The sequence below is a fragment of the Amblyomma mixtum genome, chromosome 1 (genome assembly GCF_055824585.1).
Source record: "Amblyomma mixtum isolate Tamu chromosome 1, ASM5582458v1, whole genome shotgun sequence".
Taxonomy (NCBI): domain Eukaryota; kingdom Metazoa; phylum Arthropoda; class Arachnida; order Ixodida; family Ixodidae; genus Amblyomma; species Amblyomma mixtum.
The window spans coordinates 280,522,440-280,545,621 of NC_143012.1; the positions used below are offsets into that span (position 1 = coordinate 280,522,440).

Genomic DNA, 23,182 nt, shown 5'->3' on the forward strand with positions numbered 1-23,182 from the left:
ATCAAGGCGCTTTTTGGTGCAGGTATCTCAGCAGATCTATTCATAAAAAATTTAAAATTTTCTAGTATCATGCACTCACATTCTGCTGAAATGAAATTCTTCATCTTCTTTTGCAAGCTTTGACGTAAGCCCTTAAGTTCTGCGTGGGAAATCCTTTGCTAGGAAAGAAGTAGCTAATTAGAAAACTGACTTGGAATGGGCGGACAAAAAGAACAAAGGGAGAGGAGGTGAAGTTAGGAGAGAGAGGGCGCAAAGCTGAGGACGAATGGGCATAGCCAGCTCAAGCAAGCCTTCGTGATTGGAGAAAGCAGCATAAACACGACCAATAAGCAGGCCCAGAACACGCTTCAAAATTTTATGTTCTTCTGTCGCAGCAACAAACTTTGGTATTCGACAGCTCCAGTGTGGCGGTAACGAAACGCTATAAACCCCTTGAACGACACTGTGGGTAAATGGTTGCCCGCTAATGAACTCCACAAAAATGAGTAAAAGCATAAGGAAAGCAGTAAAAGGGAAAGCGGCTTGAAGTCTTCCGACTGCTACACGAGTTTTTCGGGGAGGTGTTTTTTGTCGGTGTACATTTTTTAGTGCTTTAGCCATTGCATAGAAATCAAATACATAGCACAATGCACGTAACGACACGAGGGAGCAGCATTTTGTTAAGCGTAAAACGCATTAACCTTGTGCACTTTTTAATATCAATGGGGAAGTGTTTCGGAGAGCGCCGTTGGAAAAGGCGCTTTCTAGCGGCTCTCACTTGGGCCAGAGGAAATCTGGACAGCCCTGTCGGGTTTCTAATCTCTAGCTTTCTCTCTCGAAACATTTGATGGCCCTTACCTTAATGTCGACCTAAAAGTAAGCCCTAGAAACAGCCGTTGCGCTTCAATTGTTTATTGGCGTTGTAAAGAATGGCGGAACTTGTATTGAGCTGGAACGTTGAGTGCTGTACTGTTGGGGCACCTACTTCCGGTCTTCACTCGAGGAACACTAAAGTAATGGCGTTACTGACGGTCATAATTATATCAGTTGCTTGTAAACAAAACACAAAAACTTTTACCGATTTACATATAACTGAATTACAAATCACAAAGTAAAAATTCAATCTTTTGTGTCCTTTCTTCGCAACTTCTCAAAAGATAATTTTGTAAGACGGGCGTTTATGGAAGGAACTGGGACGACGGGAGCAGCGGCGAAAACAGTCCGAGGACTGCCAGGTCGAGCACAGACATTCGCGGCGATAGCAATGCTGCCGAAGCGCATTGTCATCTTCGCCTTTGTCGCGAATGTGGACATTCTTTCTTACAATTTGTTCACAACGCCAAGCACAATGCTGTTTCGCGTTGTTTTGTCATTTTAAATGAAGTCCACGTTTTACATTACTAACTTGTTTTGTTCGTGTGCGCTTCATGACACCGGATTTGACGTTTTCTTCTCACGTGTCAAAAAATTGGCAGTGTTTTAGCTCTGGTTAAACCTGGAGGATTTCGAAAGCAACGAGGAGAGGGAGAGAGGCGATGGAGAGCGCACGGCAGCGGCCCCGGCACGCTAGCTAGGCGCCGCTACTGCGCATGCGCAACTGGCGAGCGCGGCGGCGGCGCCTCTGAGTCACACGCGCAGCGACGGTGGCGACGCACCAGCTGTGCGCTGTGTGACGTCACTGCTCCTCGAGCATGTGCAGTATTGGGCGCGAGGACATACCGTGGCGCCACCTCTCGGCTGCTCGCGCCTGACGCACTAAGTGGGATAACGCGCGTTGAACTGCTACTGTGTGACGCTTTCCCAGGTAGGTTGGCTGTGCGCTAATAGTTTATGTATTCATTTAATAAATGCATTTCGGTCTGGACCTGTTTAGGCTCAATTTGAGGCATCAGGCCCACTCACTCGGCAACAACAAAACACGTTACCGTGTGAGCGAGCTGCTGAAGTGGCAGCGATCGTGCAACGACCACCGTTGTTGATGCTATGGAGCGAACTGAAGGTGCCACACCAGTCAGAGGTAAGCGGTCACTGAATATCGGTAATAAGATTTCTCTGTGACAGGTGCCGAGCGCTTTCAGGCAGCGCCGGCGGAAGCGGCGTCGTTCGACTGCTCCCTAGAACTTTGTACAGCAGTCGGGTTGGGCAGTTGGAGACGACGCGGATAAATATTTAAATTTCAGTGTTCTGCATTTCACGCCGCATGTTTGTTTATCCCGCGCAGGGTAATTTTGCTGACTCTTTCCTCATGAGGTCACAGTCTGTAATGTTCTAGTTTGTGCTTATTGGCTTGCTCGGCCATTCGAAATTATCACTCCAGTTGAGGCGCGTGCGTGTTATTTTTTGTCACGCTGCAAAATATTTTATTTCGTTTCAGTGAAACTTCCATTGTCAAGCATCAATGACTTCATTGAGAAGAAATTTGAGACCTCCCGGCTTTTGATAGAAGGGGAGGCTGTCTATGACGCAAAGCACGTAGTGGTGTGCAGCGTGAAGCTTTGCAAAGACGATGCAGTCACATTTGTTGGGCTTATCCTTCAGACCTCCGCTGTCAACAAAGACCCTCACGAGCTGGAGATAGAAATAAAAGGAAGGACAGTGACTGCTGCATCTTGCACTTGCAAAGCAGGGTATGATACTAACATTGGTTCATGATTGGAATATAACTGTTGTAGTTTATCTTTTGCTCTGCAGGCACTTTTCTATGAATTAAACTGTACATATTACTACACAAATATTATGAAACATTGTAACATGTAAGCTGCATCTACTGCTGAAACAAGTGAGAACATTATAATATCAGATGTGTTTGGTAAAGCATGATATGCGTTCTTTATTTTTTATAGCCAGCACAAGTGCAAGCACATGGTTGCTCTGCTGCTGCACATTCATCATGCAGAGACTTTCGACTTCATGTCATCTACTGATTTGCCTCAGCAATGGGGAAAAGATCAGAAAGCCGTTGTGAAAGGAAAATATGCACCAAGGAAGATAGTGGACCTACACTGTACCAAAAAGGTAAGTCATGATGCATGTTGCATCAAAATGAAATAAGAGGAGGATAGAGTATCACAAAATATTATTATGTTAGCATATGTATTATGATTAGCAATGACTGCACTTAGACCTGTAGCAATGCTAAGTGTTTGTTGTGGTGCAAGTTTGGTTTTGGTCGAAACATACACGAAATTTGTAGCAGAAAAATAAAGCGCATAGTTTGTCATCCTTATTTTGCTCATGAACTAGGATACAGCGAGGCAGAGTACTTTCAGGTTTATGTACCTTTCATAAGAGAAGACAGTAGTTTGCTGCTGTTTCATTTGATTATGAATACAGTGGCACAGGTGTTTGCACTCGTGTACTTCTATGTGTGAATGCCTCTCCTGCAGCATACTAACTTCGATGCATGCTTCAGTTTAGTCAAAGTTACAAACCTTTTGTGACAGTGACTCTTTTGATGATTTCAAATGCTTGCTCTGTTCATAATACTGGTGTGAGATAAGTGCTGTGAACAATCACTGAGGTCAATGTTCTTTATAGTTTTTGAGTGCACTTTGCACAGAGTGCATCGAGACTAACAAGCCATAGCTGTTATCGAAGTTGTTTGTCCACCACAGCTGGAATATTTAATTTAATACAGCCAAACAATATAATAGATAGTTTTTAATTATTGCTGAGAGGATGCATGTGTTAAGCAAGGAGAAACAGCATCAAAATAAAAAAATTACTTGGAAACATTGCTTGGCATACTCGCAAAAATATTATCTGCATTTTTATGTGAAAAGTTCTCATTTCGAGCATGACTAAGACCACTACAGCCTCTTCCAATGCACCTCGAGAACTTCTGGACTACTGATCAAGTTAAGGCGCACTAAGTTTGTTGAAAGTAGCCGTGCAACAGCATCAGAGCTGTACTAAGTTCAGTTTTCAACATCATAATGAGGATTAAAAAGTGCCATGAAATGGACTGATCAAGTTAAGGCGCACTAAGTTTGTTGAAAGTAGCCGTGCAACAGCATCAGAGCTGTACTAAGTTCAGTTTTCAACATCATAATGAGGATTAAAAAGTGCCATGAAATAAAAATGCTATTAGTGTGCTCAGGAAAGTAGGCTGAGTGAACCTTTTGTGTTTCAGGCTAAACGAGACAATATCAAGGTGCCTGATGGCAACATCCTGAAGAGGCTGCTTCAAGAATTGCCATACAACTGCGTAGCACTCCGCCACAGTGAAGACAGTAAGTGGATATATTTTTATAGTTTTATTTGATGTAAACTGCTTTGTGACTTAGCACCTCATTATAGCATCTCAATTGAAAGGTACCAATACCAATAATTACCAAGCTTTTTTACTGCATGTAAACAGTTTCGTATAGTGCACTGCCACTGTTTGTATTTGTTATTTGAACCAGTTGTTTAGTTACTCATAAATAAATAGTTTCAGGAAAACTTAGATGCTACAGTATGCATCTCTGTTTAGAGAGCAACACAACCAAACGCAAAAAATGCACAGAAATTTATTTTTTGTTTCAAAGCACACCAATAAATTTGTATTTCTTTCATTTCAGGAAGTCACTGTGAACTGTCCAGTAAAGGTTTAGGCAGCAAGAATGTGGATCCATCATGCACTGACAAAGCACCACTGGTACCCACACAGACAATCACATCCACTGTTGATAGTGTTACAAGTTCAAGAAGCCCAGGAAATCTCGGTGTGAAAAACCCACCAGCACTTGTTGAAGCTGTCAGGAAGGCCATTGCAGCCGGAGCACACTCAACAGAAGAAATTTACAGCCACCTCCAACAGCAATACACAAACACAGAAATTGACATGGTAAATAATTTAACAAAGACTCAAGCAAATTCTCCACACTGGCTGATGTACAGAAAAGGAATGGTGACAGCGTCAGTTGCCTATTCTGTATACACACGAGTGCACACACTCCGGACAAGGATGGGCCCACATGATGTGCGACCTCTGTTGAAAGTTTTATTGCGAGAAACCTCAGTGCAGACACCTGCAATGGCAAGAGGCACTCTGCTAGAAGAAACGGCAAAGATGGCCTATTTAGCTGCAAGTCAGCATCAAAATGTAAATGTTCAACAGTGTGGACTTTTAATTTCAGACCAGCATCCATGCATTGGTGCCAGTCCAGATGGGCTAGTCACATGCGACTGCTGCACTCCAAGAGTGCTTGAAGTGAAGTGCCCCATAAGCTTAGAAAAATTTAAAGCAAAAGAATTAACAAGAGAAGGCGTAAGCTTCTGTCTGAAAAAGACCAGCAAGTACTTCTGTCAAGTGCTGGTACAGATGGGATTGGCAAGGGTGACTAGTGCTGATGTTTTTGTGTTCCAAGACAACGAAAACTTGTTGTTTCCTGTAGAGTTCAACAGTTCTTTTTTCAATGATGTTGTGGAGAGGGGTGTTGACTTTTTCAAGTCCTATGTGTTGCCTTACCTTGCAACTCAATGACAACTGGTGTCTACCATTCATTCATTTTTACTGTGCCAATGGTTGGCAATAAAGAGTGTGTTCATGCATTTCAAACTTTGATGTTACTGAGACTATGAAAACTCAACTTGCACACTTAGTTTCATGCTGTTTGCCGCATAATTATTTTTTGACAAAGAAGAAAAAAGCATGAACAGAATGAAAACACTAAAAGATTACAGGAAAACATTTCGGTCAAGAGAAGCAAGACACCTAAAGCACATATGTAAAGGAAGTAACAAACTTGAGGTAGATGATGAAAACTGGCGATAAGAACATATAAACAGAAGGGCAAACACAATGTACAACTCACTCAAGAAAATGTAGAAAAATTCCCACCACTTTGTTCAAGCAAACAAAAAAAGGAGCCGTAGGAAACACAATCCAAAGAAGAAACTGTGCTGAAACATATTGCCCATGCACTTTGGTAGTCTTTTACTGTACTAAATACTTGTCACTGCTGAAGATAGGCTTCGAGAGATTCACTATTCCCGCAATGACTTTGATAATGTCATCAATATAAGCAAAAAGCTCGGTGCCCAAGTTCCCCGTCAAAATCTTAAACACTTTCATGCGCTGAATTGCACGTTCAACATGAACCCGAGCTGCTGCGATGCTTTGATTTTTTTCAGCTTCATGCTTTGTAAGTTGGTTTCTCTTGCGTAGGAAAGGTGGACGCACCATTGTGATGTTGTGCTCAAGGCAGAGTTTGTCTATTAAGAACCCTTTATCCACCATAACGCTATCAATTGAAGGTAGAAATCTTTCTAGAATCTTGCTCTCCTTTGTTATATGGGAGTCAGATGCTCGGCCACCATAAGCTTCACTTACGTAACTAATGTGACCTCCCGGTGTCTCACAAACTAAAACCTTAGCTGTGTACACACCCTTGTACCAGCTATACGTTAACAGCTGGGACTCCATATCCTTCGGCCTCTGAATCGGTATCTCCGTACAGTCTAGCACAGCTCTGACACTTGAATACTCCTTGAAGTACACCGTCAAGTTATCAACAACAGCTTCCTTGCTCGGCCAAAAGACTGCATTTTTCATTATTGCAGCCAAGACTACCACACTGGCCTTGAAGATCTCTGATGCCGTGGTGCGATGAATGCCAAAAAGCACACCAAGCAGTGCGAATGACATGTTGTAATGAAGCTTGATGAGGGTTAATAGCACCGCATCTTCGTTTGATAAGCAAAATCGTTTTGCTTGCATCAGCATCCGGCTGTCAGTATAAATATCGCATATGTTATAGAACAGCTGGAAGCAGGGAATCCCAGTTAAGATGTTCAGATCTTTTTCTCCCTGGATGTTTGCCGTGCTCAGTGGTTGTTTTCGTGCAGCATCGAGCGTGTCGACTTGCACGCCAATCTCCTTCTTTATGGCATGAAGCTCGGCAGGGATATCTGAAGCAAATAATGTACATTTATTTTTGTAGTCAGCAAATGCAATGTATATATAGATAATTCTGCTGACAATGATACCTTGATTGCCACCTGGACCGGGATTGATATCTGCGTTGAACCCTGAGTCAGGTGCACTGTCTTCAATTTCTCCTGAGCAAGATGTACTTGCTTCAATTTCTTGTTCGCATACAGGCAACGGTACCAGCTTCTCTTTAGGGAAAATGTTGCTGAACGGCCTATCTTCTGAAAATGAAATATGAGCTTCAGATATGCGTTTCTCCCACAGTGGTACTGCAAACTTCTAGCTGCATAAAAGCAAATAATTAAAACAGTTAGCCACAGCCTTTGCTATGCAAGTAGGTATAACTTCTCCACCCTTGCTGCACGCACTGCAATATCAGCCTTAATTCCACTCTAATGAAATTCTTGACTAACAAATGAAGAAGCTTGCAGTTGATACTTAGGTGATCAGGTGAACAGCACCTGGTCTTTGTATTTTATTAACGTTGGCCGTTTAAAGCTCGGCCTCTGTTTGCATAGCACGTTTGTGGAAACAAATTTTAGCTTAGCAATGATGTACACTGATTTTCAGAACAGATGCATGCTGAAATTTAGCCAAGCCGTTTTAAAATGCGTTCGTACATGCTCGTCCCGCGCGTGCAAGTGGCACAAAATGTAAACAATGATACGAGCACCATTAGCAGATACTGGTTCTAGCACTTGTAAGAAAAGATAACATCAGCAAGCCTACGAGCGCCAAAATAACAAATGAGCTTAATCATGGAAGTTACACGCCACCGGCAAGCATTAGTTCGCTTTTATGAGTCTCGCCGCACAATGAATACATTCATTCATCAAATACACGCCAGTTCAACACCACGTTACCAAAAGCTCCCCGCACAAAGGCGCAGCAAGCAAAAAAAGTATTATTTGAGACACAAAGTAATACCTACTTGCAAACACGTAACTATGCTACGCATGCAGTGCTATGCGCGAAATTAAAACTGCGTAATCGCGCCCGACGCTGCCATGCACATTCAGCTTACCTCCGCCCTGTACCCTGTTTCGGCGACGCCGAGCAGACGGCTGGCGATCCAAAGGCCGAACAGGCAGGTTCTGGGATGGCACTGCTTCGCGTAGAAGCCAACGCCTTTTCCACCCTGTCAACAAACATCCTTCGTTGACTCCACAAGTGATACGTGCGCGGACGCAAATACGCGCCGCAACTTTGGCCGCTACTCACCGAACAGTTTAGCGCCAACTCCATAGACGAAATCTTGTTCGCTGAAATGCTTGCTGCACACACGAGAATGGACACTTGCACCTTTTCCCATTCGCAGCTTGACTAACCAAGCTTCTCGCAGCTTTCTGTCCTTCGGGTAGAAGTGGAAGCTTACGCCTGGTTCCGCCGCGTAAGTCCGGCATTGAGGCACAGAGCAGTAAGCGACCATGGCAAAAGCTTAAATAAACTGTAGCAGTACAAGCGACGACACACGATTAAAGTGCGCAATGCTGGCACTCACTAAAAACGAAAAATGCAGATGACAACACTACTTTTAGCATTTAAAACGCACAAAATTCAGGCAAGCGTCCGCTTCAGCAACAGCAAGAGGAGACCCGTGATCCCACTTGCTACGCAAAAGCGACGCTAGCGCCATTCCCTCCAGTGGTGGCGCTCGCGCCCAATACCTTTCGTCAGCTCCGCGAAATGGCTCTGCGACTCGCGTAGTGTTGCTTTCGCAACAAAACAAAATTTACTGTGTGAATGGTGTTTCATGTTTCTTGTTTGTAAAAATTTAACTTTTCATTTTTTTTTAATTCGCGGTTAAAACCTGTGGTTTTATTTGGATGCTACTAAAGGTAGATGGATTGAATTACATTTTATTTCAGACTAACATGGTGCGCAGTTTCGGGAAAAAGGGGAAATGGCTTTTGCCGGGCGAGGCTCCGTCCCCCATACACTGCTAAGAAGGATAACATAATTGCACACTTTTCAGCAGGACGTATACAAGTTAAACAATATAGACAATGATGCTCGAAGCAGGAAAGTAGACAAAAACTATCGCATACTTTTTCATCGTCACAAGAAAATAAAAAGAAGAAACAGTACTAATAATACGGAAGAACGCAACCGAAGATGTAATAAGTATTTGTGCAGTACGAAATGCAGAAATTGTTTGTATGGGACTTGAAGAGAGCAGGTATGTTTTCACATTCAACTTGAAGTTATGACGGGCACGAGGCTTGTCTACAAGTTTTATGAAACGAGGTGCGCAGATGCTGCTGAGCGCACTATTTATTTTCTGTTGTCCCTGTAAAAAAAGCCCCATGCTACCACTCTCGTCTGAGCCAGTTGTTAGCCGGGCACAGTTGTGCGCACTTTTTCACGTCATTCAGTTTTAATTTTCCACGTTGTTCTACGGAAGTAATCTCTCACCGATTATTGGAGTGAGGTAAGCTTATACAATTATAAAAGAAATGAAGTGTTGGATACTTTGCGTCAACCATGCTACTCTCCTACCGCGAAAGCGCTGTCTGCGCTTTTATAAACATGAGTTACCCACTGGAGCTTTCCCATAAAACAAGGTACGGGCTTCGCGAGCACTCGCCTATCTTTCTTGTATCATCAAAGCGTGCAGAATTCCTCTTTTACGCATGACGGTTTCTTGTCGCTCGAACGCGTAACGAACGCGTAATGAGGCCGCATCTCCATTCTACAATTCTTTCCTTACAGCTAAAAGGAGGCACTGCGATTTTTATCCCGTAGCCGGCTGATGATGAATATCACTGCAGACAAGTGCCATTTTTTTAGCGCAGTAACGGATAGGTAGGTAATAATTATTTTCATCTTTGTATCGGTGTGGTGACAAGTTGCACCCAGCCATTAATTAATGACGTTCCCAATAACTTCGTAGTAAATACCAATTTTCTTCCCATTTTGGAACTGCTCTCTTGACCTTTACTTTTTGAAAATTAAGTATGTCCTGGCTATTCTGAATTCCCAGTGCTTCATGGTTTCCTACCATGGCATCGTGCAGTTACGGTCGGAGGGTCTTACATGAGATAAGAATATGTTCAATCATTTCCCTGACTCACATGCAGCAGCACAAAACACCATCCGTTCTCAAGCACCTAGTCCTGGCCACAAAAGTAAACCACTCGCTTTGGAATTGTTAAAAAAGTTATAGCTTTTATTCTTAGATTTAGCCGCCGTGTAGAGCTCCAACATCGGATTTTCCAGCATTTTCTTTTTTCCAGTGAGTGTTCTCTGAGAATCGTGCTTTATTTTTCAAGGCTGTTTTACTATCGCTTTCTTTCTTTGAGATTTGTATTTTTTAGCACCTCCATGTAGTATCGGTACTTCATCGGTATAATCGCCTGAAAATGTTTGCTTCCCATCGCTTCTCATTCATATGCGACAATCTTTCTTCATGCACAAGTTTATATTTTGTCTCGCGCGCTTCGAATGCTGACCACCTTATATCATCCTAAACTGCTTAATTGGTAGTATTTCGCTATGCCCGCAAGGCAGGCCTTCCGACTCTACTCTGCATTAGTTCAAGTGCCGAATTTATGGCAGACCCCAAGTACACCAAAAAGCTTGCAAACGTCAAATCCGGTGCATTGAGCCTTTCCAGATTTCACGAATACTTCTATATATTTGTTACAACCTAAGAGCATGCAATTCTTCATAGCAGCAGCGTTTCTTTTTAGACTGGATGGACATACGAGGAGATGCAAACAGGACGAGTGGTTTCTTGTCTGCAGGTTTTCTTATGTTCTGTGACAAACTGTGCGACAAACTAGTACAAAGTTCTACCCTCCAGCTTGATGAGGAACAGTGTCAGTAACAATTCGATCTAAAGTTAGCGCAATATAGAGCATATACCACGCGAAAAAAAAGAGAAACGAAGCAGGGGTGCCAGATAGTGTTTTCAGTCAACCCAAAGTCGTATGATGTGGTAGGAGTAGAAAAAAGGCAGATTCTGGAACTTGTACCATATTCCTGGCAACCAAACGGACATGGTCGAGACGTCGCATGCGTGCTACTGTGCTAAAAAAAGGAGGGCAGTGTGGACGAACATAAGATAAGCTTGAAACATAACACACACCGGTGGAAATAAGAAATCTTGATTTTAATTCTTATGATGGAGAAAGAGTAACCCTCCTGTTGAGATTTCTTACCTGAGAAGATTCACGGTACAAGAATTTTTGTAGTTCCGTTTTAGGTAGTAGCAGGCTATTTTATTTAGGAGCATGCCCAACATTCTCGAACAATTTTGAATATTGGAAAATTGTAAGATATTGCTATAGAAATATTGAAGGTGAAATGGAACAAAACTTTATTTTAATTAGTTTACATTGATCGCATCGAACAGTTAACACTGCCATAGAAAACCAATGAGTAACACTTTTGACGACAGGAAAAACGTTAATAAAAAAGAAGCAAGACTGCCGTCCAGTGATCTCCGTATATATTGATTCGTATAGTGAAATCTTGTATTGTATGAAAAAGTTGCTTTCGTAAAGGTTTCCCGCTCAAAAAAGCGTTTATTCAGAACTGTTGGACATGCAAGCTCCAAGGTCACCAGTATTTCAATAACACGAACATATACAACAACTGTATCTTATCGGTACTCACCAATGGGCTGGTGCATGAAGGCTAGCGAAAAAAGATCAACTTAAATTCAGGGAAACGCAGCGATCTATGAAAAGTAAAATGATAGAGAGGGCAGTAAGACACATTAAGTTGGGGCTACCTAAAAAGCAATAAAAATAATAAGCCCCTGCCTGCACCACATGGGGCAGAAGGACAGGGAGGGGCAGAAAACGTGAGAGAACAAACGCGGGTTAATGACAGCCTAGTCAAAATCAAGAAGAAATGGACTTGCCTAGGCACGCAGTGCAAAGGAAGGAAAACATATGGTCGTTAAGACTAACAGACTGGACACCAAGAGAAAGCAAGCGTCGCAGGAGGGGATAGAAACTTACGTGGGCGGATGAGATTATGTAGTTTGCGCGGTTAAAGGTGTCGCAGCTGACACAGGACCGGGTTAATTGGAGAGACATGGGGGAGATCTTTGCTCGGCAGTGGGCGTATTCGGGATGATGATTATGATTAGGCTGAAGTAAACGTTCGGAACAAATTATTGATCTGGGTGACTACTAAGTTGGCGCCTTTCTGAACTATCGATGCCATGAAGATGCTGCAGGAGATCAAATTTTATGAACTTCATGGTGGCTAACGTGTTTTTGGGGTAAGAAACTATTCGAGTGAGTTGTAGCGTTTGTAACAGGTAGGCCGAATTATAAACGGACATGGTGTCGGGTGCAAGAAATTTAAGAATGAAATGTTTACTTTTCGGCTTTCAACAGAATTTACTCTCTTGTCCAATTTTGGTGCGCATTTAAAATAGACCTCAAATATGCCTGTTTCAAGCTTAGGGAGCCTGCTGTCTTCCTGAGAGACGTTGCTGGCTGATTCTGCTTAAAAAAACCTGGCTTCATTTTCTTTAAAAAAATAATTCTTACTGAAACATATGTCAATACTATTCGACTCTAATAGCGCATTAATTGAGCCCTAAGTTTTGCTTGTGATGGATGATATGGTTTAGAAGCTTGCCGGGTCCCAAGCACAAATGTCGCTACATTTTGTACTTAGTCGTGTATGCTGTTCTGGTCACCCGAGCAAACATATCCCCTTGAAAACTTCGTCACTCTTGCAAATGCTTCAGAAAGTAGTGCATAAAAGCTTTGAAACAAGCTCTTGCTGGCGTTATCTGAAAGCCTCCTTCTCCTGTGCAGATTTTGTTTTTCGCGCAAGCATTAGGGCATTAAGAGGAGACATCTTACCTCAGCAGGAACTCCTTTCAGGAGACACCGAAAAGCCATTAGGTCCACCATCTAATACTTTGTAAGAGCTCTTTTCCGCACATCTCTCTCTATAGCGTTGGTTGGTCGCCCCAAGCAACACATACGACCAAAAGTGTTCTCAAACTTTCTAACCTTTTAGCGCGATGGCAGAGCTCATGTCTGACCGGTGCCAACACAGAGGCGGTAGGTTGAAGAAGGCTTCTCGACCACATTTTTTTAAACAGATTTAGAGCCCACCGTTGTGTCAGTGCAATAGTCACGAAATTTTCTCCTTCCGTATTTGGTCTGCGCTACACCATGTTCATGTTACGCAGAATTGTACGTGCAGTAAGTGCCGAAGGAGCAGCTGTATCTGAATCGATTTTAATTTTTTGTCCGAAATTAACAACGAGAACCCCTCGACGAAACCGAGACAATAAGCAGGCCAAAGGGCAGTAAAGTTTGTCGAGGAGTCTTTTGACGGGCGCTTACGAGCTTGTCATAAAAAAGACATTACTGTTTCACACAAGCAGTGCAATTAGAGAATCCACGCTTTTCTTACCCGCGTTAAAACACGCGGTTTGGCATTTGTCGTGCGTTGCTGCCGGCGTCTCGTTTCCTGGAACGGCATACGTTCCCATGTGTGAAACATAAAGGCGCAGATGGGGCGAGGACAAGAAGGAACGTGAAGCAGCAGGACAGGCGCCAGCTATCAACTGAGGTTCATTGCACCACTCCCTGAATTTGTACGCAAGTACTTCTAAGGCATACGTTCCATCCGCTCAGGGTCGCTTGAGTGAGAGTCAGCGAAGCTTGCTAGGCAGGTACAAGTAATTCCCCTCACTCAGTTACGAATTTCTTGAGTCCCACTCTCGCAAACAAATTTACAGAAGTTCCGGAGAGAGAAAGTAGGAATGAGAGAAGTATTAGTTCACTCTTAAGAGCGTAAGGAGCTATATCCTTGGAGGTTTTAAAAGACTTCTAGCCTCTCGTGTTTAAAAGGTTTAAGCATGATCAAAGCAGCGAACATAAAAACAAGTGAAAGCTTAGAACGAGCGAGAGAATGTGTTGCTAAAAGCACGCACGCCACACGCCACAGACTTCCACGATAGCGAAACGTGTGAGAAGAGTCCGCGAAGCCCGTCGTCTACTCTACTGTTTTTTAAGCATGAAATGCTTTTAGCTCCCGTTGTCGGCAGTGTGGTGACGTCACGCCGAGACCGAGAGCCATCATCCGGGCACTGAAATCCACTCATCCGGGCACTGAATTCCAGTCATCCGGGCACTGAATTCCAGTCATCCGGGCTCTGAAACGAGAACATCCGGGCACCGTACGAGACTTAACGAGATTTAACGAGACTCTCTAAGCCCTCCTACGCGACCGGCATGCAAGCGCCGGTTGGTCTCCAAATGAGACAAAAAATAACTGCTGCCAGTGCCTTCTCAATGTTTATCAAGATATCAGTGGAGCTGTGGGTTTGATAATGCACGGAATTATAATTTCTGATTTCTAATAACGCGTGCAAAAAGCACATAAATGGCACGTTACACTTCGTTGAGGTACGTGATCCGGGGGAGAAGCGCTGCGTTCAAAGGGCAAGGCATCGCGCCGAACGGGTGGTGGCGTCCTCCCTTCCTTTACGGTGCGGTTCGGGTGTCCACCGGGATGGCAGAGAATTACTGCGCCATTTCCTTTCCTCAAAAAACCTTGCGTTCAAATGGCAAGGCATTGCGCTGAACGGGTGGTGGCGTTCCTCCCTTCCTGTACGGTGCGGTTCGGGTGTCCACCGAGATGACATTAGGCCCGTAAACATTTCATGCTTACTCTACTTTCGTTTACGGGAGAGGCAGAGATTTTTTTTTTTGCCAGCCTGGAACCATCGGGAAACACTCATTTACTCTTTATTAAGTAGTAATTCCTTTAATAAAAAACGCTTGCTGTTTAGCATCATTAAGCACAAAATATTGTGCGAAAACGCAGTTTTTTTTTCATGTGGACACCACCGCCATGTACCCACTTTGCCAAGTGTAACGCGGCAGCAGGTTTTTGCTTCACAACCGTATATTGAAGCCTTTAAGGCACCCCTAAAGATCCGAAGGATGTCAAAACAACGTGAGGATAAGGGCTCACCTTGCTTTACATAGATACAGAGCTTAAGGGATACCATAAAGCTTCGCTACGCGGCTAAGAAACAAACTACTTTGCCTGGTTACTTTTGGTGGGTGGTGGTGGTGGTGAAAAACATTTATGGGAAATTAAGTTTTTTACAGAAAGATGATTGGGGTAGGACCCTATTGGCCCTTTCCCCTTACAATACTGGGTGGAGCCCCTATTCCGGTGCCCCATTGGCAAGCAACGCCGCCCGCGTCCGTTGAACCAAAGCCTGTTGGCTTTTTAGGTCTTGACAGCCGAGCAGGGCCGCCTCCCAGTCCTCTCTGGTGGGGTTGAGGTTGGGGGGGATAGATGGGTTTGACTGACACGCCCAAACCATGTGGAAGGTGTCAGCCACCTCGCCACAGAACTGGCACGCGCCATCAAAGGATGTATTGAAGTACTTTTGGTAAAGACGCTACCTGGAAGCGTGATTGAGGTGTCTGCTAACTTAGGGAGCCAGTTATGCACGTCTGCAACTTTTTCTTCGTCAATGCCTATTTATCCAATGCGCGCCGGCAGCCTATGCTCCAGTGCCGCGTTCTTGCAGCAGTGTTGTCAATGCCAATGCGTATTGCTCTTGTGCAGTGTTTCTGTCGCAACATTGTCCACGCGAACGCATGCAGCGCACATCTGCATGCAGTCAAGCAGGCAACGGAAGTTGTGTACAGCCATTACCTCTTATTCACTCGGCCTTCGCCTTTAGGAACCACGTACCAGTTACTGAATGAACAGAAAAAGAAAAGTGAATTCCTGTTATGCCTCTAAGAGCAATTTTATTCAGTCTGGTTGGCAAGCGTTCTGTGACGTTCCGTGCGTGAGCTACCAGGGCCCATACCTTCGGCGGAATTTTCTCTGTGCTCAACCGTGAGCAATCAACAAGGCCGACAACCTCGCGACGACCATGGGAAGTGGGATGCTTGGAATGCCCCTCCGAGCCTCAGCGGATTAGTGTAGCAGGAATGTCTAGGGCCATTGTCAGCAGTAACCCCAGCGAAATTCCTCGAGCGGAGGTGACCACTATAGCGGCGAAGGCCGGGGACGCGCCGGAGGTATTGTCCGAGCGACCACAGCAAAGGCGCCGGCGGAGGGAAAGCCAGCCCAATTAGGCATGCCTGGCCGTACAAGGACAAGAGAAGAAAGCTGCCGGCGGGAGACAAACGACATTCCAACCAGGGATGTCGGGGATGCCGCAGGGCGCCGCCGTGGAAAGGAGGAAGAAAGAAACATTCCAGTCGGGAAGACAGGAGATCGGGCGTGGCCGGCGGAGCAGATATAGCTGGCGAGTGCGGACGAAAGGCACGCAGAGGACGAGATCGTTCACGAAAAAGGGTCCTTCAGCGCCGAAGCCGGACGGCGCGCAGCTTCTGCCAGCCACCGACGGATCGCAACTCCGGAGACCATCCATCGCCCCCATGACGGCGTCGCCACGTAAGCTCGGACACCCCAGCCTCTGATGTACCATGTATAATTATTGATTACATCATTTTGTTTAAACTGAGCCATACGGTGTCTTCTTGCCTCTCCGTCCCGTGTGGACCTGCGCATTATGTGGGGTCGTCACACTGGTGTCAGAAGTGGGGTCTCAAAAGCAAATGTCCTCTGAATGCTCCGACATTCATGACTTCAAAATTGTAATCAAAGGGGAATCACGGGACTGATTGTGGGACTTCGACCCCCATTTGAGAGGCTTGAGGCACCGGAGGGCTGGAGCGGAAAAAATGTCTGTAACTGACGGAGCTCCCACTCCACAGCCGTCGCTCGGAGCAAGCATGCTGGCATTAGGAAGCGTCATTCCGTCGTTTACGGGAGATAAGACAGGGGTTCCAATCTGCGATTTCTTTTCCATGCTAGAAGAGATTGGGAAAATGGGGGGATGGTCCGATGCTCAAATGCTGGGAATGGCGAGGTGTAAGATGGCAGGAGCTGCTCATGATTTTGCTTGGCGAGACGAAAAAGTAAAATCCACAAAATCATTTGCGGAATTTAAGAAGCTCGCGTTCGAGCATTTCGACACTGAACCACGTCATGTGCGGGTACAGAGGTTCCGTGACGCCGGACAGATGGTAGGGGAGGACGTGCGAACATTTGCGTCGCGGCTTCAGCGCCTAGCGCGCGATACGCTGAGTAGGGAGGAGGAAGGAGACCAGCTAAAGAAGAAATACGCGGAGGAACTACTTAAAGAGGAAATGACCGCTTTGTTTGTGGCTGGTCTGCAAGACCCCGTGCGCCGGTTCGTGCTCTCGCGCAAGCCGAGCAATTTCGACCAAGCCGTGGCGGCCGCATTGGATGAGGAACGAAATAAGGCGCTAACGGCGGCCGCAGCGAGAGTTCGCGTCATAGAGAGAGCGGTGGCCAACCCTGAGGTTGCTCTCTTGACAGAGCGGTTAGATCGCTTAGAGCAGCTGCTATCTCAGCAGGTGGAACGCCAGGTTGAAGCGGGCGCTCAACGGCGCCCATTCGCTGGAAACCGGAGACCGCCACAAAGCTACAGGCACGGTATGCGAGATTTCGAAGAAATCGCGTGCTTCGCGTGCCAGGGTCGCGGACACATCGCAAGGTTCTGCCCAAACGTGCGCCGTGGGGAGCCACAAAGAGAAGCAGGCGAGACACGCCCTAAGCAAGCCTACAGCGAGGCTCCAGATGCAGGGACAAAAAACTAGGTTGTCCTCCCCATCCTGATGAGTGTGGGGAGGGAGCAGTAGGTAATGAGGTGGTGGTGGTTTGTGTGGCCGACGAGGCATGCCCTGTTGTGCGTTGCAAGTTAAATGGTTGTTGCATGGAATTGTTGATAGACACGGGGTCAAAGGTGACCTTGCTTAAGGAAAGCAGCTTTAACACGCTTAGAAGGAAAGGGGACCGCGAGGTGTTGGAAGCGTCTGATGGTATGGCAACCAAATTTGTAGGCATAACGGGGGATCCTCTTGGCATAAGTGGGCTCTACCGGTTACACTTCACTCTCGGCGGAATTGCATTGGAGCACCCCTGCTACGTATGCCCGGACTCGGTGTCTCTGCCAAACGGAGTGTCAGGTATATTAGGGCAGGATTTTTTGAGAAAAGGGAAGGTAGTAGTCTCATTCTCTGAAGAAGAAGTTAATGCGGGGGGCTCAAAAGTTCCGTTTTTGAACAGGCGCAGGGCTGAGGTTCGCAGTACCGATATTGACACCCGTCAAACGGTGGGATCATTAGAGAAGGTATATTCGCGGGTTGCCGTGAAGCTGGTCGATGAGGCTGTCGTCCTTCCGTGGTCGGAGCACATTTTGTGCGCTTATGTGCCTGCAGATGTAGAGAGCGGCGCCGTGGGAGTGCTTGAACCGGTCGACTCTCTTAGTAATGGCCTGAAGGCAGCCGCGTGCCTCGTGACTGTTAATGACGCCCACAGAGTGCCCCTACGGGTGGTTAACTGTAGCCAGCAGCCACTGAGCCTTCCCAAGAACAAAACATTGGCTTTCTTCACCTCTGCGATAGAGAAACGTGAGCCCACCGATACGGTACTCGCAACTGTGGAGCATGCTAGCCCTTCGGCTCCTCCAAATGCGTTGTTCGATCTTTCCCACGTAAAATCCAGGGAGAGGGAGGCTCTGGCTGGTTTGCTGAACGACTACTCAGAGGTATTCGCCGCGTCCAACCTGGATTTGGGCTGATGTGGCGTTATAAAGCACAGGATAGAAACCGGCACTTCATCGCCCGTTTACCAACGTGCGTACAGGATTCCTTACTCCCAACGTGAGGAGATGGAGCGGCAGGTGCAGGATCTTATTGATCGCGGCATTGTCGAACACTCAAAGTCACCATGGGGAGCACCGGCACTATTGGTGGAAAAGCCAGATGGCTCGTATCGATTGGTGGTGGACTACCGCAAACTAAATGCCGTAACTCGCATCGATCCATACCCCATTCCCAATATACAGGAGACGCTTTCTCAGCTGGGCTCTGCCAGGTACTTAACGGTAGTGGACATGGCGGCGGGATTCTGGCAGATAGCAATGGATCCGGCAGATGCTAAGAAAACGGCATTCAACACGCCCTCAGGGCACTATGAATGGAAAAGAATGCCGATGGGTCTGGTCAACAGCCCTGCTGTCTGGCAGAGAACCGCTGATGTTATCCTGGCGGGTCTTCTGGGGAAGCTGTGCTTCGTGTATATGGATGACATAATCATATACAGTGACAGTTTTGAGAAACACTTGCGAGATATTGAGCAGGTTTTGGTGCGACTAAGAGGAGCTGGTCTCAAGCTGAAGCCTTCTAAGTGCCAATTCCTCAAAAACGAGGTGAAATACCTCGGGCACGTTGTTTCAGCTGACGGCGTGCGACCGGACCCTGAGAAACTAAGGTGTGTCTCGGATTTTCCATCCCCGACTAGTGTCCGCCAGGTCCGGCAGTTTCTCGGCCTGATCGGCTACTACCGAAGGCACATAGAGGAGTTCGCCAAGCTCGCTAAGCCGCTCACTGCCTTAACAGCCAAAAATGTCGCCTTTCGCTGGTGCAAAGACGAGGAGGATGCTTTTGGGGCCCTGAAGAGGAAGCTAATGAGTGCACCGCTGTTGCGCCACCCGGATTTTAATTTGCCCTTCGTTTTGGCCACAGATGCGTCAAAGTTCGCAGTTGGTGCTGTGTTATCTCAGGTTATCGAGGGCAAAGAACATCCCGTGGCTTTTGCTAGCCGACAGCTGAGCCCCACAGAGCAGAAGTACGGAGCTACAGAAAGGGAGTGCCTCGCCGTTGTCTGGGCAGTAAAGCACTTCAGATGCTACCTTTACGGCCGCCAATTCAAGCTAGTCACAGACTGCCATCCTCTGAAATGGGTGATGAGTGTCAGGGACCCTAGCTCGCGACTCGCTAGATGGAATCTACAGCTGCAGGAATACTGCTTTGAGGTGGAGCACAAGTCAGGAAAGACACATCTGAATGCTGATGCGCTCAGCCGTACAGCTGCCGTGTCAGCTATAGATGAGTTTGTCCCCGTAGTCGACCCCGCCGAATTACGCACAGAGCAGTGCAAAGATCCTGACCTGAAGCGAATAATCGAAAGCTTAGAGGGCGCACCATCTCACCCCCAACAGCTAGGTTATTTCATTGGCAAAGACGGCACCCTGTGTCGGCGCACGAGGCCAACCAGGAAAGGGAGACCAGAGAAAACCGCTTGGGAGAGAGTCGTCATACCTCGGTCGTGGACAGAAAGGGTTCTTCGCGCGTTCCACGATGCGCCGTGCGCCGGTCATTTTGGCGTAGCGAAGACACGCAGGCGCGTCGAGCGTTTGTACTTTTGGAGTGGCATGCGACAGGATGTTAGAGACTACTGTGCGAAGTGTCATTCCTGTCTGGAAAGAAAAACACCCAAGGGACGCAGGCCAGCACCAATTCAGCCGTTCCCTGAGGTTTCGGCTCCTTTCGAGCGGACAGGTATGGATATAATGGGCCCATTGCCCACGACCACTTCTGGAAACAGGTACATTTTAGTATTTGTCGATCACCTTTCAAAATACGCGGAAGCGGTAGCACTCCCAGATCAGAAAGCAGACACGGTTGCAAGAGCATTTGTCGAACAGATCGTGCTCCGACATGGATCTCCGAGGCAACTCTTGACAGATCGGGGAACAAACTTCGTGTCGCAGCTAATGAGGAGAGTTTGCGAGCTGCTTAAGATCACTAAGAAGCAGACAACACCGTACCATCCGGCTTGCAACGGCGCGGTGGAGCGACTGAACCAAACCGTGGCCGGGTTCCTGTCGCATTTTGTTTCACGCGACCAGCGGGACTGGGACTTGTGGCTCCCGTATGCAATGTTTGCCTACAATTCCGCAGCACACGAGAGCACGGGCGAATCGCCATTCTTTCTTCTCTACGGCCGAGACCCGGACTAGCCTAGTGAGGTGCCAGAGGGCCCCCGTCGTGTCCCATACGCCTCACTGGACGACTATAAGGTTGAGCTAGAATCGCGCTTGCAGGTGGCGAGGGACATCGCAAAGGAGGCCTTAAAGAAAGCGGCGAAGCGCAGGAAGGAGGTGCACGATCGCGGTGCTAGAGACGCGCCGTTTGATGTGGGGGACAGCGTGTACATCAAAAACTGCCAAAGACAGATTGGGTTGGCTCGTAAGTTCCAGACGAGGTGGAGAGGACCGTGCGAGGTTGTCGAGAAGCTTTCTCCGGTAAACTTCAGGGTCCGAGACGTGAACCGCCGCTTGATAAGGATACACGCAAATCGCCTCAAGTCGGCACCGGTTCAGTATTCACGAAGTGAGGAGGGGGAAAGCGCAGATTTTGATGGGGACCGAAGTGAAGCGGAGCGCGCAGATTGTTCGCAAGAAACGCCCTCTCCTGCATTTGTTCGGCAAGCGCCAGAGGTTACGGCAGGAATGCCACCGGATTTACTTCATGCATTGCTGGAGGAAGGAGCGCGCGAGGTTGCCGCGCAGATAACGCCAAGAGAGGCTCCTGCCACGAGCCCTCGCGAGTCTCAAAGCAGACAAGGGGTCACAGAATTACTTGGTACGACTCATGAACGCCGATATCCGCTTCGAAATCGGAAAGCTAAGTCGGACTAATGGCGTAAACAGAGCGGAGTTGGGGACTGGCTAAGACTGTGTAATGCTGCAGCTCATAACATTGCTATGTGCTTATGTGTTAAAATATCGGAGTTGCTAGTTAAACCTTTCTGCCATTAAGTGACACTTTTACAGGATGCAGAACATGCCCGACTTCCTTTCGTTATCTATATATTTTTTGTCTGTGCCATGAATGTGCTGGAAGTGGGAGCTCCTTTGTAACTGTGGTAAATTTATTTCGTCCAGTTTGGACTAGCAAGGAGAGGCTTGGGTGCTGAGTTTCATGTTTGTCTGTGAAAGAAGATCAGTGCTGCCCCTGGAGACGCCAGTTATGACAGCTGCGGCATATGGTGCCGTGCAGTGGTGTTGTGTGCAACGAAAAGTGTTTTGTCGGACGGAATGCGCGAGGCGATTCAGAAAAAGAAGGGGAGCTGCCTGGACTCAAATGTTCGGAGAACATTCTTCTGGAGGGTGAGCGAGTGTGACGTTCCGTGCGTGAGCTACCAGGGCCCATACCTTCGGCGGAATTTTCTCTGTGCTCAACCGTGAACAATCAACAAGGCCGACAACAACCTCGCGACGTCCATGGGAAGTGGGATGCTTGGAATGCCCCTCCGAGCCTCAGCGGATTAGTGTAGCAGGAATGTCTAGGGCCATTGTCAGCAGTAACCCCAGCGAAATTCCTCGAGCGGAGGTGACCACTATAGCGGCGAAGGCCGGGGACGCGCCGGAGGTATTGTCCGAGCGACCACAGCAAAGGCGCCGGCGGAGGGAAAGCCAGCCCAATTAGGCATGCCTGGCCGTACAAGGACAAGAGAAGAAAGCTGCCGGCGGGAGACAAACGACATTCCAACCAGGGATGTCGGGGATGCCGCAGGGCGCCGCCGTGGAAAGGAGGAAGAAAGAAACATTCCAGTCGGGAAGACAGGAGATCGGGCGTGGCCGGCGGAGCAGATATAGCTGGCGAGTGCGGACGAAAGGCACGCAGAGGACGAGATCGTTCACGAAAAAGGGTCCTTCAGCGCCGAAGCCGGACGGCGCGCAGCTTCTGCCAGCCACCGACGGATCGCAACTCCGGAGACCATCCATCGCCCCCATGACGGCTTCGCCACGTAAGCTCGGACACCCCAGCCTCTGATGTACCATGTATAATTATTGATTACATCATTTTGTTTAAACTGAGCCATACGGTGTCTTCTTGCCTCTCCGTCCCGTGTGGACCTGCGCATTATGTGGGGTCGTCACAGTTCACTGGCAGTAAAAATCTCTGCTCTTTTATCTATCTTATCTACCTTTACGCGCACGTGTGTGTACTTGGGCCGGTGTTCATTAATTTGTGTCACCTGCCATCTGCCACCAGTAGCTTTAGTTCCAAACTCTCCACAGAAAACACTCCGCTCTGGTAACTAATGTAACATTGCCATCATCTCTCCTTACTTCCTTTATCTTCCCCCTCCTACGGGGAGTGCTTGGCTTCACTCGGGCTCGGTAGAGGATCAACGGTCCTTAGCGGAGCAAGCGCTATTTATCTCCAGCCCTTAGCGCTAGTCTTAGCTGAACTTCAATTAAGTTTTTTCCTGCCCGTCTTCCACCTCCATTGCGGTTAGTGGCTTTGGTTTAAAATCACACATTTGTTAACCCTAATGCTAAACTAATTCACTACCAGCAAAAGAAAGTGAACGAAAATTAACTTCTGAATGCCGAACGCATAACTGGGCTGTCAGGACGCACCCAAATGCCACTGAAGTCATGGC

The 23,182-nt window shown here is 47.1% G+C and overlaps 2 protein-coding genes across 2 annotated transcripts; one reads left to right on the forward strand and one right to left on the reverse strand.

Moving 5' to 3' along the window:
• The first annotated feature begins 1,841 nt into the window (after positions 1-1,841).
• Positions 1,842-5,446, forward strand: LOC149371893 (uncharacterized). The gene is made up of 5 exons (XM_089581319.1): positions 1,842-1,996; positions 2,354-2,606; positions 2,823-2,994; positions 4,112-4,211; positions 4,542-5,446. Exons 1-5 carry the CDS (start codon positions 1,963-1,965, stop codon positions 5,444-5,446), a joined length of 1,464 nt encoding a protein of 487 aa, XP_089437445.1. The 5' UTR covers positions 1,842-1,962.
• A 453-nt stretch (positions 5,447-5,899) lies between these two features.
• On the reverse strand, positions 5,900-8,390 carry LOC149371894 (uncharacterized). Its single transcript, XM_089585429.1, has 4 exons — positions 8,117-8,390; positions 7,920-8,033; positions 6,952-7,116; positions 5,900-6,873 (listed from the first exon to the last, which is right to left on the reverse strand). The coding sequence occupies exons 1-4, from the start codon at positions 8,322-8,324 to the stop codon at positions 5,900-5,902; spliced, it is 1,461 nt and encodes a 486-aa protein (XP_089441555.1). The 5' UTR covers positions 8,325-8,390.
• Positions 8,391-23,182: the final 14,792 nt, after the last annotated feature.